Raw genomic sequence first — 14480 nt, forward strand, 5'->3', positions numbered from 1 at the left:
GCGCTGAGAGGAAATCCCACGCCCCGAGACATGGCTCTGCTGACCCACCCCCCAGGGTAAACAGCGTTGGGTTGAATTCTTCCCTCGACCGGGCGGCCGCCTCTCGGGGAGGTGGGTTAGCTCCAGCTGCGGGAGGATGTCGCTGCCGCGTTCGATGTGTGGACACCGCCCCAGCCCCTCTGTGAATGGCGGGTGATGAGACTCTTGTCGGTGCAGCGTGAGCTCGCCAGGCAGGGACTGTCTCACTGGGGCTCTGGGCTCATTGGGGCCTGGAGGTGCCACTGTCCGTACACAGGCTCCTCCCCAGCCCCCTGCCAGGCCGGGTGCCACCCCAGTGCTCTCCTGTGCGCCAGGCTGTGGGGGCAGCGCCGGCCCGCTCTGTCTAGCCCGCTGCGCTGCGTTCAGTCCACATCACCCCCCCGTGTGACCACGGGGCCTCGGTCCGTCTCCCCAGCTCCTGACCAAGGACCCGAAGCAGCGACTGGGCTGCGGGGAGGACGGGGCCGCCCAGGTGACCCAGCATCCATTCTTCAGGACCATCAACTTCAAGCGGCTGGAGGCCGGGGTCATAAAGCCGTCGTTTGTGCCAGATGTAAGAGCCCAGGAGGGGCAGGGTGGGGGCAGAAAGGCAGGCAACATGGCACAGGCCAGGCATCGGCGGGGAGGGCCACGAGTCAGTGCTGGGCCAGTGGTGATGGGCTGATCCTCCTGTGGGTGCTCGTTGAGTCTGAGGGGGCTGCCTCCCCAGCCCAGGGGCCTCTAGCACCCGGGGAGTGGGCCCTGGAGCATGCTGGGGGCGGTCAGTCCCATGCCCCATGCTGAGCACTCTCCATGGGCCCAGCACTTCCCTGGGACAGTCAGTCCCCTGCCCTACGCTGAGCGCTCTCTCTGGGTCGTGCAGCACTGGGGTATGGGCCCTGGGGCGGTCAGTCCCCTACCCCACGCTGAGCGCTCTCCGTGGGCCCGGCAGTGCCCTGGGGCTGTCAGTCCCCTGCCCCACGCTGAGCACTCTCCATGGGCCCTGCAGCCTCGGGCCGTGTACTGCAAGGACGTGCTAGACATCGAGCAGTTCTCCACCGTCAAGGGCGTCAACCTGGACCAAACGGACAGTGACTTCTACGCCAAATTCGCCACGGGCAGCGTCTCCATCCCCTGGCAGAATGAGGTACAGGGGCCGGGGGAGGGATTCAGCCATAACGACCGAACTCCCCCCTCACCCCACTATGTGTCCCTGCAGACAGTGCCCCTATGGCTCTCTCTGGCACAGTAGCTGGCAAGGAGGGAGGCTGAGTCCATATTGCTGGCCAGGAGGCTCTGGCCTGTCTGCTTTCCCCATAAGAAGATTGGTGCCCTGATTCCCGAGCCCTCTGCCTCCGTGCCAGGGCTGTGGGGCACGCCAGGGTGTGCAAACTCCTCTCAGGCAGGATGGGTGGTGGGCTTCCCTCTTGGGCAGCTGGTTCCCACGGCAGGGTCTGGGAGGAAACCATGCTGGGGCAGAGCCTGGGGGAGCTGGGATCCAGGCCTCTGCCCTGCAGCTGCAAGCCCTGAGGAGGGCAGGTGGGAATGGAGGCTGGGTGACCCAGCAGGAAGGAGCTGCCCTGGGAAGAGGGGCAGGAGCCCCATGGCTTAAACTGAGGAATACAAAGAGCCTGATCCTGCCCTAGCCCCATGGGGCTGTCCCTCCTCTTGCTGGCTCCCAGGGATGGTAGCACTAGTGTGCTGTCACCCCAATGCATCCAGCTTGGCCAGCCCCCTGCTCCCAGACACACAGGGAGACTGCCCTCCCCAGGGAGCCTGCCTCTGATCGCCTGGGGGACGGTCCCATCTCTGGGCTGCCTGTGGCCCCGGCGCCTCCCGCTGAGCTTTCCCCTGTGCGCCTCTCCCCAGATGATCGAGACCGAGTGCTTTAAAGACCTGAATGTGTTTGGACCAAATGGGTTGCGCTCCCCGGATCTGGACTGGAAGCAGCTCCCCGAGCCCCCCAAGCGCAGCCTGCTTCAGCGGCTCTTCCGGCGGCACGTAAGGCCCGTTGTGTGTCCTGCCCGCGGTCCCTGAGGTGTTTGCCCCGGTCCGGGACCCTGGCCTTGCTGGGGTTCCCTCATGCACTGCAGCAGGTGCTGGAGACTGCCCCGCTCCACGCCTGCCTTCAGCCAGCATCTACAGCCAAGGCTGGCTCGACGCTGACCCGCTCCGGCCCAGAGGAAGCCAACGCCCCTTCAGACCAGCAGAAGGCATCTCATGGCTGAGACTGGCCCAGTAACCCCCCGTCGGCTGTGTGGACGCCTTTGGCCCACGCCAGCCCTGGCTGGTTTCTGTGCCGTTGGTATGAAGGGCTCGGGCGCGTAGCCAGCCCTGACACTTCCCTCCCTGGGTGGGTATCTCTGCCCAGCTGGGCTGCTGCCCTTGCAGACGTCCTGGCACTGAGGGAAGGTTCCTGGGGTCTCTCTAGTAGCCCCTCCCCTGTCCCTTGCCTTCCTGGCCAGGCTTATCATGGGGGAGCCCCTGGCTCGCAGGCGGGAGTGGCTGAGCCCCTATCTCACGCTCTCTGTCCCTGTCTCCCCCGCAGCCGGCGGATTACACCATCAGCACCAACACACACTCCAACCTCACAGCGGGCGTGAACTCGCATCCTCCCATGGCCAACTCCGCTGGCCAAGGCCGGGCCATGGCGCAGGCGCCTTCCTGACCCCCTGCTCCCATGGAGACCCTGCTCCGTTAGAGCCAGCATGGGCAGGCCCGGAGCCCGCCCGTGGAGCTGCCGTCCTTGCCGTCTCAGGGTTACCGTGGATGTGAAGCTGAGGCTCTTGGCGCCAGAGCTGGGGTGAGGGGCTGTTCCGTCACCCTGCCCTGCTGGGCTGAGTCACTCCTGGAGGCCAGGTGGGAAGATGCAGCCCCCGCCCAGGACTGCGTGCCAGATACTCTCGCTGCACCTCACCCCATCCGCCTTGCCTCTGGGTAACCGGAGCCCGCTCAGCCCTGCTCCCGGGGGCCCGTCGCACTGGCAGGACCTGGCACGGCCGCATGCCAGACACAGACTGCTCAAGGGAGCCTGGATCGATCTGTGTGTTCACGCGGGAGGGTGGAGTCGGTGTTTGTTGTTGCCAATAGCTTCCTTGCCGTGATCACTGGGGTGGCCTCTCCCAGCTGCTCCCGCTGTGTCCCCCCAACGCGGTTCCTGCGGCAAACCCTGCCCTGGGAGGGACTGTCGGCGCTGTGCCCACCCTGCATCTGTCGGGGAGAGGGGGGCTTCCCCGCTGTCACACCCCTGCCTGTGGGGTCTGGGTGAGAGGAGGGGCGGGGCTCACAGCCCAGGTGGGAGCCCCTCGCTGCTCAGGCTGAATAGGGGCTGGCCATAGCCAGCTGGCTGCAGAGACCCGGGGGCAGGTGTGCAGTGTGTATTGTCACTGCTCGGCTCCTCTCAGTCCCGGCTGCGGGTTGGGATTGAGGGGCACCAGCAGGGTTGGGGAAGCCCAGGCCGGGGTAGCAAGGAGGCTGTTTGAGTGGAGTAGGACCCAGGGGCCCTTGAATTTGGGGTCACGAAGGCCATCAGTCAGTTGCACCCACGCTCCCTTGCTGGAGAGAATTGGTGAAGGGAGCGAAGACCAAACCCCTTCTCCTCTCACCCTCCCCGCAAACCCAGCACCTCCGGCTTCCCGCACCGCTTCTGTTCTCTAAGCAAGTGTCCCAAAGAATCAGTCAGTCCCCCTCCGACTCCTGCCCCTGCCCTCGGCCCAGCGGGAGGTCGCTCCTGGTTCCCTCGGCTGCCACCTACCCAGGGTCTAGCAGCCTACGACGATAGCTCATAGCCTGGCCCAAAGAGTGAGACTAAGACCCCCTGACCCTGCATGGGAGAGTCTTGCCATGGGACTGGCCACGGGCCCCTGGGCTGCCACTTGCCTAGGAGCAAGCCATGGCAGGGAAGTCGTCTTGGCTTCGGGCTGGAACGCAGGCGGCTGGGAGGTGCTGTGGGCTCAGGTGGGACCTGAGCGCTGTTGCTGAGTGGGGATGGAGGGGGGGCAATCTGTTTTCATAGCACCTGAGCCCCAGAGCTGCTTCTTGTCTCATGGCAAGCATTTGTGTGCCGTTAGGGGCCTGGCAGCGTGCAGGGAGCCCGGCACTGGGCCAGACATGGGCTGTGTTTTTATCTTTAGGGTCTGTGCTGGCCTTGTGCCTGGGAATCTGTCACTTTTAACATATTTGGTGCTAAAGCAAGAGCTGCTCTCAGCGGAAGAAACTTGGGCTCTAAGCAGGGGAGTGAAGAGTTTTCCATGGAACCACCCCCTAGCATGAACTGCTAAATGCGCACCCAGCATTCGCTCAGACTTCAGCGTGACTCGGATGTCTTCATACAGCCCTGGATGCCTCTTTGCTCCCCTGCTGAAGCCAGAGTAAAGACCCTCTCTCTTGTCCCAGTGGCTGGTGTCCCCACCCCCTAGGGCTGGGTAGGGAAGGAAGCCCCCAGTTCTGCCTGGTGCTAGCGACATCATGAGCTGTGACAAGGGAAACGCTTTTCAGTTCCTCTTTATGTGAAACAATTCCTTCCTCTCCACCCCCCAGGTTAGTAGTTGCCAAAAGAGCTCCTTTGCAAAGGCTCCTCTCTCGAGATTGAGGCTTTATTGTCCCTGGAGCCGGGTCTGGCAATAACAGACTCCTGAGTCGTGCCAGATCTGCCAGGCCGAGAGTGGCAGACTCGGTGCACTTTGTGGCTTTGCCCTGACTCCAAGTCCAATGCACAATCCCCCTTTTGTTCTCCGGCCTCACCGCTCCTTGGGGAGCTCGATGGTGGGAGTGGGCCACAAGGTCCAGAGGGGCATGTAGCCCGGCTCTTCCAGCCCCAGCCGCTGGCTGTTGAGGGAGCTGCACGTTCTGCCCGGCTGCTTGGCTCATAGGAATCCAAACGACGATCCATGCGGACAGTCTGCCGCATGGGACTCGTGTCCCAAGGGAGGGGCTCTCTGATGTGGGGACCAAGGTTAAAGGCAGGCTGTGCCGTGCAGTCCCACTCGAGCTCTCCCTCTCATCATGCCTGGAGCAGTGGGTAAAGCTGGCCACCCAGCTGACCCCTGCCATGGTCCTCTAGGCCTGACCAGAGCGCACCTTGAGAGCCGTGCCCCAAAGATTAGCCATTTCTGTCTGACTGACACCTGCCCCCTGTGGTAAGAAAGGGTATTACAGCCTTATGCTCCTCCCCTTTCTCAGCTGGAGCATGAGCCATGCCTGTGGTGACCTCAGCAGGTCCCGCATTCGAATTACTTCCAGCCTGAGCATGTCTCCTCTGGGGAGGGGGAATCTCTGGGAGCACAGCAGGGTGATGGGGTTCCAGGCCTGGCTGGACTCCTGATTACTTGGTGGTTGTGCGGGAGGAATCTTCACCTCTCCAGTCTGGTTTGCACTGGTGGAACTGGGAGCTGAGTCCCTGCTGGTGGCAGCTGCCGTGTAGGCGGGCTGGGGCCCGTCTCTCACCCAGCTTTGAGCCCGGCCCGCACGACAGCTCTCGCCAGTGGGGCTGTGGCGCTGGTGACTTGTGGGTCCCATCTTTGCCAGTGCAGATAGAGCTGTCGTTGCTGGTGAAATGTACGGTGATGGCACATGGGTAAGGCTGCTCCCAGGGAGCATTGCTGGAGCTAAGCAGTTGGGGTCTGGGTTTGGTCTCTGGAAGTGTCTGTGTCCCAGGCATTGGCTTGGCTGGACTGGCGTGGATCTCGCTTTGCCCTGGTCTTGGCAACCTGCTTGGCTAGAAGTGCAAACAGATCGGGGGAAAACAGTGCAATGTTGCAGGAGATTTAGATGCATCAATGGAAGATGTGTCTAAATCCTCTAGACTGTTGAACAGCCTCAACCCAAATTAAAAAAACACTGATCCCTCTGCACTCAAGTTACCAACAGGAACCGAAATAGAAAATGGTTGCAAAAAGTTGTATTCTTGTTTCCTTCATGCATTTCGCTCAGCTTGGAGGCAGAAATTAGGTAGGTTGGTGTCAGTGGGTTTCACTTCCTAGTTCTCCAGAACCAGCCCAAGATTGCAGAGTGTGGGTTGCAAATGCTGCAGGAGGAGGTGTAAAACCAGAGTAGGTGTAGTTCATTGACACTTTCAGGCTGCTCCAAACAACTGTTAAATTCTGTGAAACACTTCATTTAGGAAAAAGTAACGCTTGGGCCTAGATGACATGACTGTCCCTCTGAAAACTACAGACTGATGGCTTTGGTGTAAATGAACTGGGAAAGATTGTTTCAGATGCCATGTCTCTTATCCCTGGAGCCTCAGCAGACATCCTGAAATAATCCGTGCTTGGTTTTTTGAATTCTGTTTTGGGGGCTGGGCAGAGAAAGTTTCTTGAACATGATTGTATCCTGCTCCATCTCATCAGAGAGGAAAGTGTGTTCTGATACCATTGAAAACAGGGTGTGTGAGAGAGAAAATGGGTGTGTTTGTTTAACAGTCTGAGAACTGCCTTTTGCTGAAAAGATGCTCCGTGACCCACGGACCTTGTCCAGAGAGAGACTGTGCGCCACATGGATAGTGTCTGTTTCTATGCAAGGACAGGGTGCTGGTCTCAGGCCAGTTTCTCCAGCGGGCAGCCCTGGGGATTCCAAACAAGACTGAATTTCCCCCTTGCAAAAGGACACCTGTATTTTTGTATTTTCCTTTCTCTCAGCATCCATGGGCTTTGGATTGGTTTTTTACACTGTAAATTCCTGGTTCTGGTGTATTCAGTTTGGTTTTTGTACATTTGTAAATACTTGTATGGCAAGTGCCTGGATGTACATTTTAAAGCTAAAAGCAGCAAACCAAGCCATGTGATGACTTGTACACTTCCATGTTTCAGGGATATTTTTATAGGGAATTTAAAACAAAACAAACCCAACCTCTCAGAGGAAAAAGGGGATGTCGCTTCACCCCAGTCGAGGAGAAGCCCTCTTACTCCACTGTATTTTTGTAGTAAGCTTTTACAACTTTCTAATTTGTAATTTAATTACAGGACTATATTTTAGGTTGGTTTTCTTTTTTTCCGCTTCCATTTTGTAAAGCACTGAAATTACATGCATGGTCATTTTTATTTTTTGGATTGTGCCCTTGTAACTTTCGGATATACAGGTATTTTTGGTTTTCCTGCCCCCCACCAGTAACAATATACACACCTTCCCCTAGAAACATGAGCGCTGTGTGTGTATGTGATACTTTCCGTTTCACTGATCAGCCACGCAAGTTTCTCAAAGCCATTCAGTAGGGAGTGCAAAGAAAAGGCTGAGTCCTGCAACCAGATCCGTGCAGCTGGACTCTTTGGGCTTCATGTGGGTGCTGGGGCCAGCCCAGGCAGGTACGATCGCAGGATTGAGGCCACAACCTGCAGCAGATGCACCTGTCCGACTGGCTGTCCAGTGCTGCTCCATGGAGTGTAATCTGCAGGCTTCCGGCCTAGCCGAGTTAACTTCAACACACAAGAATCTTCTGAATAACGAGGGGAGAGAGCTCCTTCCGAGGGACGTTTTCCTGCAGCGATAACACTCCTTAGCTCCTCAGCCATGGCTCCCAAAGCATTTAACAGAGGTAGGTGCCATCATCTATCTCACAGATATGGGGAAACTGAGGCACAGAGCGGGAATGTTCCTTAAGGTGTCTTGGGGACATGGTGACCGCATCTGCTGCTGTGCTCTCAGCACTGGCCCATGCTGCGGCTCTAGAAACAGAGGCTGTTGGTTCTCTGCCAGGCCCCCATGTGCCCTAGCAACCCGTCACTGGTGCTAGGGGTACATGGCGACTGCATAGCTAGGACTCTGCTGACCTCCCCACCAAATAAGATGAGTCCCATAAGCCCTGAGCCCCTTCATCCTCCGTGTGGTTCCTGAGTGCTTCCCCTGTAGCCCATTAGAGGGGTAAAACGGTCTTTGAAATAACCCACCCGGCTTTACATGTCCTTTTTTCAATGAATTGTCTCAGACCCCTGAGCTGCAGGGAGCTCTCTTGGCCACTGGGTGGCCCCAGCGGGAAGCAGTGCAGGGCTGTCAGATTTTCAGCTCCGCACCCAACGTGGGGGGTGAGCCCCATGAGCTGGGCTCTCCTCAGAGTCTGGCCCAAGGCCCTGCAAGCGGGCAAGGAGAGGCTGAGCAGAGGGTGAATGCCAGTGCAAGCAGGCCAGGAGAGGCCGGGCGGAGGGGAATGCCAGTGCAAGCGGGCAAGGAGAGGCCGGGCGGAGGGTGAATGCCAGTGCAAGCGGGGATCCTGGCAGGGAGACGGGCTCTGGTGGACTTGGCCCTTGCTAGGGGACACAGGTGTCTGCAATGCACACAGGCTGCTGCTGTAGCCCACCTGTGTCTGCAGGAAACGGGACACCAGGCCCAGCTTCTGCTCTGGCCCTTTTACCCCCTCTTGCGCTGCAGATGCCCGAGGGCCTGCTGCCCTCTGCAGAACTCCATGAGCCGCCCCTCCGGGAGCTACTGCCCCCAGCTCCCTGGGCCCCCAAAGTGACCACGCTGAAGACAAGTCCCCTCTCTGCTGGACAGGAGCAGCAGCAGGGCAAGCGTCCCCCTGCTGCATCTCACAAGGGGGTAGCAGGGCCCCCGGGTAGCAGTGCCCATTGCAGCCCGCAGTGGGGCGGTTGGGGCGCTCCTGGAGTGCGGTGCCATTTCCCCCATTGTTGGCCAGCGCAGGCAGGGGGTTACTCTTCTCGCCACTTGCCCAGGCAGGGAAAGGAAAGCGCCCTGTAGTGCGGACCCCTCGCCGACTCCTCCCGGGGCCAGTCCTGCAACCTGCGGTGGTGAGGGTAGCGCCCTGAGGGAGCGTTTCCACCCCTGCCGTGGGGGCAGGCCGACGGGGTGCTGGCTGGGGTGGCAGGCTCTGTGGTGGGGAGGGGGAGCTGACAAAGGGGCCCAGCTGCCTGGAGGGGTGGGGAAGCTGGATTCTAGCATCTCCACACCCCTCCCTAGCTGCAGGGCCATTGGCAGCTCCCCGCCTTGTGCCGCAGCGTAGGCTGGTGGCAGGTCCTTGCTGCCCCGCCCTTGGGAGCGGTCTGTGCTCCCTCCAGGCGCTCTCGCCCTCTGCACTGTTGCCACATGGCTCCCATGCAGCGCTGTGTGGGGAGGAAAACCAAATGGCAGTGCCCCAGCCCCTGCCCACCCTTGGTGAGTGGGTGGGGCAGGCCTGCGGAGAGCTAGTCCATGCATCAACCTGTATCGGAGCCTGGCACAGGTTTCAGACTGAAGCCAAAGCCCTGTCTGCTAAAGCCCCTCACACACCTGCAAGCTGCTGCCTTCCCCCTAACGATCAATTAGCACCAGCCTCCTCCCACAGGTGCCAGCAATGGGGCCCTGGTGCAGGGAGGGCTGAACTTCTGCTTGTTCCTGTGGGAAGGGGACCTCCCAGGCCTACTTGCAAGGGGGATTTTTCCTGCAGGCTGTCTGCCTTTGCTCTCTGGCTAAAAGCCCCTGTCTGGAGCCCGGGAGAAGACTCGATCCCCAGCTCCTGGAGAACAAGGTAAACCACTGTAGTGACTGCAACTTAAAAAGCTTCCAGTACCTGCAGCTGGGTCTGGGACGGAGGCTACCGCACGGAGCGGGTGTGCAGGGTTTGGATCCTGGAGGCTGTTTCGTGGCACTCAAGGCCCCTTGGTGCTATACGTAGCAAGGATGGTCCCTGCCCAAGAGAGCTCACAGCCTGACTAGCCAAGCCGGACCAAGGGAGGTCCTTATCCCCATCGACTGCTGCGGTGGCCCAGAGTAACCGAGGCAGCATGTGGCAGAGCTGGGACTTGACCCTGTGTCTCCCACGTCCCCACCCAGTGCCCCGTGCACAAGCCCGTCCTGCTCACCACGTGTGCTGTGTTCATGGAGGGGAGCGTTGTGCATTGGGGCTCCCCGGGAAAAGGCCTGACGCCAGCCCCACAAGCCAGGTCCTGCACCATGCCCACGGGCTAAGCAGCACTCGTTCCCCCAAGGTTGCAGGGTGGCTTTCCCCTTGGATTTCAGACTGCCTGCTCCACGCTATGCTGTCTGGCGGTGGTACCGCTTTTGCGCTGCCTCCCATGGCGAGGGGCCCCCAGCAGTACCAGGTGCAGGGAGGGGGGCAGGCATGGGCATGGGCAGGTGGAACAGTCTCCCCCACTAGGACTGGTCGAGCTGGTGAATGAGCTTGGCCCTTTGTCCCACACTGAGACCCTGCTGGGCCTGGGGAGAGCTCCCTCGGGGCTGGCCTGCCTGGGGCTGCCAGCCATGGGTGTCCAGGACTGTGCTGCAGTCCCCTAGCAAAGACACAGTAGGCTGCTAGAAGCCACGATTTAGCCCCCTCTGTGTCACACTGGTGCAAACAGTGGCTGGGCCCTTAAACCATGTCCTCTGACTGGTGAACCACTTGGGCCGGATCCCTAGTGGATGCAAATCAGCTTTGCTCCATTGAAATCGGCAGCTTCCCTGACTTACATCAGCCGCGGTGCTGGCGTCGGCGGTGTCTTGGCTTCACCCTCTTGCTGCTCTCGGGAGGGGTTGGCCCTGGCTGGCGTATCGGTGGCGGAGGGGGACGGCTGGAAGGTGGCAATCTCGTTCTCCTCGTAGACACCGGGGCTGGCAAGGCGGGGGGCTGGCCTGGAGTGGCCCTGGATCTGGAAGCAGATGGTGTACAGGAAGGCAGATAAATGCAGCAAGCACACGCAGCAGAAGATAGCCACCGCAACGATGGTGTGGGACTCCCACGGGGACGGCTCCGGGGCCAACGGAGACCATGTTGTGTTCTCGTTGAGCTGGGGACCGCTCCCCAGCCCCTCCGTGCGGTTCATGGTAACCCGGGCCTTTCCTAAGGGAACACACATTCTGGCATCTTCTCAGCACTGTCTGGTTGGTAGCATGGTCTCATGGGCAGGGATTTCCAGGCACCTGCAAAGAGAGAATGCAGCAGCTCTGGGCTCCCCATGACTAGCCCGCCCCGCCCCACCCTCCGAGTCGGAGAGAATGGGCTGGTTGCACCATGCCAGGCTGAGCTGAGAGGAGCCAGCCCAGCTGGGGATCCCGTTCTCTCAATGTATGTCCTGCGAGAGCCCTCTAGACATGCAGCCAGTGCGGGGCTGGCTGCCAGATGTCCAGAGCGCACGCTGCACAGTGGGCTGGGGAGAGGACGGCTTGGCCAAGGATCCTGGGGAGCCCTGACTCGGGAAGTGACCTGCGATCCTTAGTGTTTGTGGAGCAGGCAGGACCTTGGGATTCGAGGGCTGCGCGCATGGGAAGAGGCCCTGGCTGCTTGATGTATCCGCCTTGGAGGGAGATGGGGCTGGGACCCCTCCATCACCATCCCAGCCTCGGGTGCGGGGATTACAGGGCTGTCAGGCCTGAGTTGCCTTCCTTCCCTGGGAAGCTCAGAGGGGTCAGGCCTGGTTTGCAGGCTCACTACAGCCACTGCACACCGCTCTGGCAGGGGGAAGGGGTTTTAATATGGGAGCAGGTTATCTTCCCCCCTCCCCTTGCCAGGGTGAGGTGGGAATCAGGCCCATTGTTTCCAAATTCCTTCCTGCACCCTGCATTGGGGAGCCTGTGTTTGCAGCCCCACCTGGCTGGATTCCTCCAGCTGGGGCTAGAATCAACCCCCTCTGCCCTTGCTGGGCCCCCCGTTCCTGGGGAAGGGTGCCCTGTATCTCCCTGAGATGGCTGCTTGCCAACTGAGCCCCAGGAGCAATACGGGTTGTGGCAGAGCTCTGCCGTGGGGTACCTTGGCTGACAGGCTCTTGTTTGGGTGCCAGACCTCTTTCCCTGTGGGCCCATTGCTGGCGGCTGAGCCGTGAGACGAGCGAGGTGAGTCACAGAAGCCCAAAGTGCAATGAGGATTGTGTGCCATGGGTGTAGATTGCAGTGACACCGGGCTCACTTGGGAACCGAAGTACAGAGCCCTTAAATCAGGACTGCCCATGGGCTGCAGACCCCCATGGGCAGCTCCACGGCATGTCTTTCTTTAGGAGAAGGGCCTAATTCTTTGCTGGTGGTGTCATGTCTGGGCAGCAGGGGGTGCTGTTTATGATCTGTGTTTAATACATGGCTGAGGGCACAGAACGCACGATTTCCATCCGTTTGCCAGGAGCTTGAGGCCTGTGTCCACAAGGCAAGAGTCTAAATGCAGCTGGTTGAAAGCATTGCATCCAAACAGTTTTTGGCCAGAAAATGCAGTTTCAACTAAACCCATTGTTTTTGCAAAACGGTATCGACGTGGATAAAATCTCCCATGAAAACAAACGTTTTGAAACGTTTCTTTTGTTTGTTTTGGACAGAAAAAGTAGGAAATTTCATTTTGAAAAATTTCCAAGGCAAAATTGTCCAAACCCAAGGATTTGAAGTGTCCCGTGAAAGGCAAGTGTCCTTCCGACTGGAACAAACCCCCTAACTTCTGCATGTCGCCGTTTCCACCCTGTTTGGAGCAGCCCGAACTGTGAGCGCTTCGGGGCAGGGACTCTCTTTGTTCTGTTTGAGCAGCACTTCGCACAAGGCTCCTACGTACTGTGTACAGAGCACGCGCAAGACTTTGCCCTGTGGAGACTACAGGGCCCAGCGTGCAATGCTCCAGCTTGATCCCACTGCCCTGCCGGGGCCCTATTGTCCATCACTGTGTCGAGGACGGAGGGTGAGCTGCATTGTAAAATGCTGGGGAGGGAGGCTGCCTTTTGAAACGGCCAGAGTGCTAGTGACCAGCTCTGGGGGCCCCGGCGGGGGCCCAGAACGGGCCCCTCCAAAAGCCGCCTGTTTTTATTCCTGCGCGTGCCCCTGCTCCGGGGGTGTCTGGGAAAGGCGACGTCAGCCAGGCTGACGAGAGACTTGTCAATGTCTCTCGTAGGAAATGGGCCTTTTCTCAACCCCAGCAGCCGGTTGAGCTCCCAGCTGCAGGAGAGAGGGCGAGGACCCTCCGGGGTGTTGCTGCTGCAGTTTTATCTCTCTATGCAGTAGCACGTAGAGGTGAGCAGGCTGGGCGCCATCACGCTGGCCGGGGGCAGATATGGGGTAAAGACTGGCCTGGCCCCAAAGAGCTCAGAGCCTGCAAGCAAAGTGGTGCTGAAGGCTACGGCCGGATGGGAGATGGGAAACGGTCTGTTCCAGACAGTCCTTTCTGGGCCTTTCGTGCTGGGAGCCTGGGGCCCGACTAGCACATCCCACCTTCCATGCCAGCCTCCGCTAGATGATCCCAGTAACGAAAATGACAGCCTCCCCTACCCTGCATAACCAGCCAGCCTGGGTGTCCGACTGCCCGTCCCCGAGCGAGTCCCGAGGAAACCAGCTGCATCCCCTAGCCGGGAGAGCATTAGCCCCAAAGGCGGTGTGACAGCTCTAGGCATCGGCACCTACCTCTCCCTCTCTGGTCAGCAGTTGAGCATCTGGTGCTTCCAGCCACGAGTATCTTCTGTCCAGGCAGCCCTGCCTCCCACGTCTGTCTCCCCACCGTCCGGCTGCTTGGAGGCTCCCTGCAAACGGTGAGGAGAGCAGGGGAAATCGCCTCCGTTCCTGTTGCTCTGGAAACTGAACGAGCCAAAGAGCCCTCAGCTCTCTGTGAGGGTGGGCTCGGGCTGGGCTCGTGGCATCCCCCTGCAGCTGTGAGCCGAGCATGTGAGCCCCTGCTCTGCTCCATGGGGCCGGTGCTGGATCCTCAGCACTTTGCCACTTCACATCCCAGCTTCCAGGCTTTACCTGTTCTCCAGCAGCAGTGTGTCTGCTGTCACGAGCTGATTGAAACCCCTGTTTACTTCAGTACCTTAGCGGCTCGGCTCAGTTTTAGGGGAACCCGCTCTCCCCTCTTGGCCCCAGTGGCTAATAGAAGGGGTAGGTGATTGCTGCCCCCTACAGTAACCCTGGTCTATTGGCCCTTCTCTGCCACAGGTTCCCTGTGTGACCCTGGGCGAGTCATTGAGCTCTGTGCCTCAGCTCCCATCTGTACACAAGGGATCATAGCACTGCCGTCCCTCCCAGGGGGGTGAGGAGAAAACGGTGTCAGAGCCAGGCATTGTTACGACAGTGAGTGAATAACCTGTCTTGGGTCACTCCTCTTTCCCTGCCCAGGAGCATGTAGGCCTCGAACATCAGGGCCCCCAGGCTCCCCCGATTCAGAGCCTGACGTCCTGGCTCCAGACAAACCTGGCAGCTCGACGCTGTGCTGTGGGCAGCCTGTTCCATCCTGGCTCTGAACTGGTCTCTAGGGTGGCATTTCTCCCTGCGCCTGCCAGCTGGGCTGTGGCACTTCACCCCGGCATCTAGAGCCAATATCTGCCTTTGTGTGAGGAGCCAGCCAGCGCACACAACCCCTCCAGTTGCAATTGCCCCAGTCCCGGGAGAGTCTTGGGTGAAACAAAGGACCTTGCTGAGCAGGTCATGCTGCAGCAAAGGCCTCCGGGGCCCCATGGTGGGATTGTTTGCGTCGCGGCTGCTTTTTGTCGCTACGTTCTGAGCGCTGAACGCCCACATGCTCGCTTCCCGGGACTCGACTGCTCGACTCGGAAGGTCTGGCTGGAGCTGAGGGCTCCGGG

General features: G+C 59.6%; 1 protein-coding gene and 1 long non-coding RNA gene across 2 annotated transcripts in view; one reads left to right on the plus strand and one right to left on the minus strand.

The window, feature by feature from the left end:
• The window catches only part of LOC141978196 (G protein-coupled receptor kinase 5-like), a 64964-nt gene extending 57039 nt beyond the window's left edge, over positions 1 to 7925 (plus strand). The window contains exons 13-16 of the mRNA XM_074940097.1: positions 455 to 592; positions 1028 to 1165; positions 1888 to 2019; positions 2567 to 7925. Of these exons, the coding sequence (XP_074796198.1) occupies positions 455 to 592; positions 1028 to 1165; positions 1888 to 2019; positions 2567 to 2686 (528 nt within the window). The 3' untranslated portion in view covers positions 2687 to 7925. The remainder of the gene's footprint in view (positions 1 to 454; positions 593 to 1027; positions 1166 to 1887; positions 2020 to 2566) is intronic.
• On the minus strand, positions 4512 to 13820 carry LOC141978200 (uncharacterized). Its single transcript, XR_012636348.1, has 3 exons — positions 13309 to 13820; positions 10414 to 10863; positions 4512 to 7492 (listed from the first exon to the last, which is right to left on the minus strand). It is a non-coding gene; the product is annotated as an uncharacterized LOC141978200 (long non-coding RNA).
• Positions 13821 to 14480: the final 660 nt, after the last annotated feature.

The sequence above is a fragment of the Natator depressus genome, chromosome 26 (genome assembly GCF_965152275.1).
Source record: "Natator depressus isolate rNatDep1 chromosome 26, rNatDep2.hap1, whole genome shotgun sequence".
In the NCBI taxonomy this organism is placed as follows: domain Eukaryota; kingdom Metazoa; phylum Chordata; order Testudines; family Cheloniidae; genus Natator; species Natator depressus.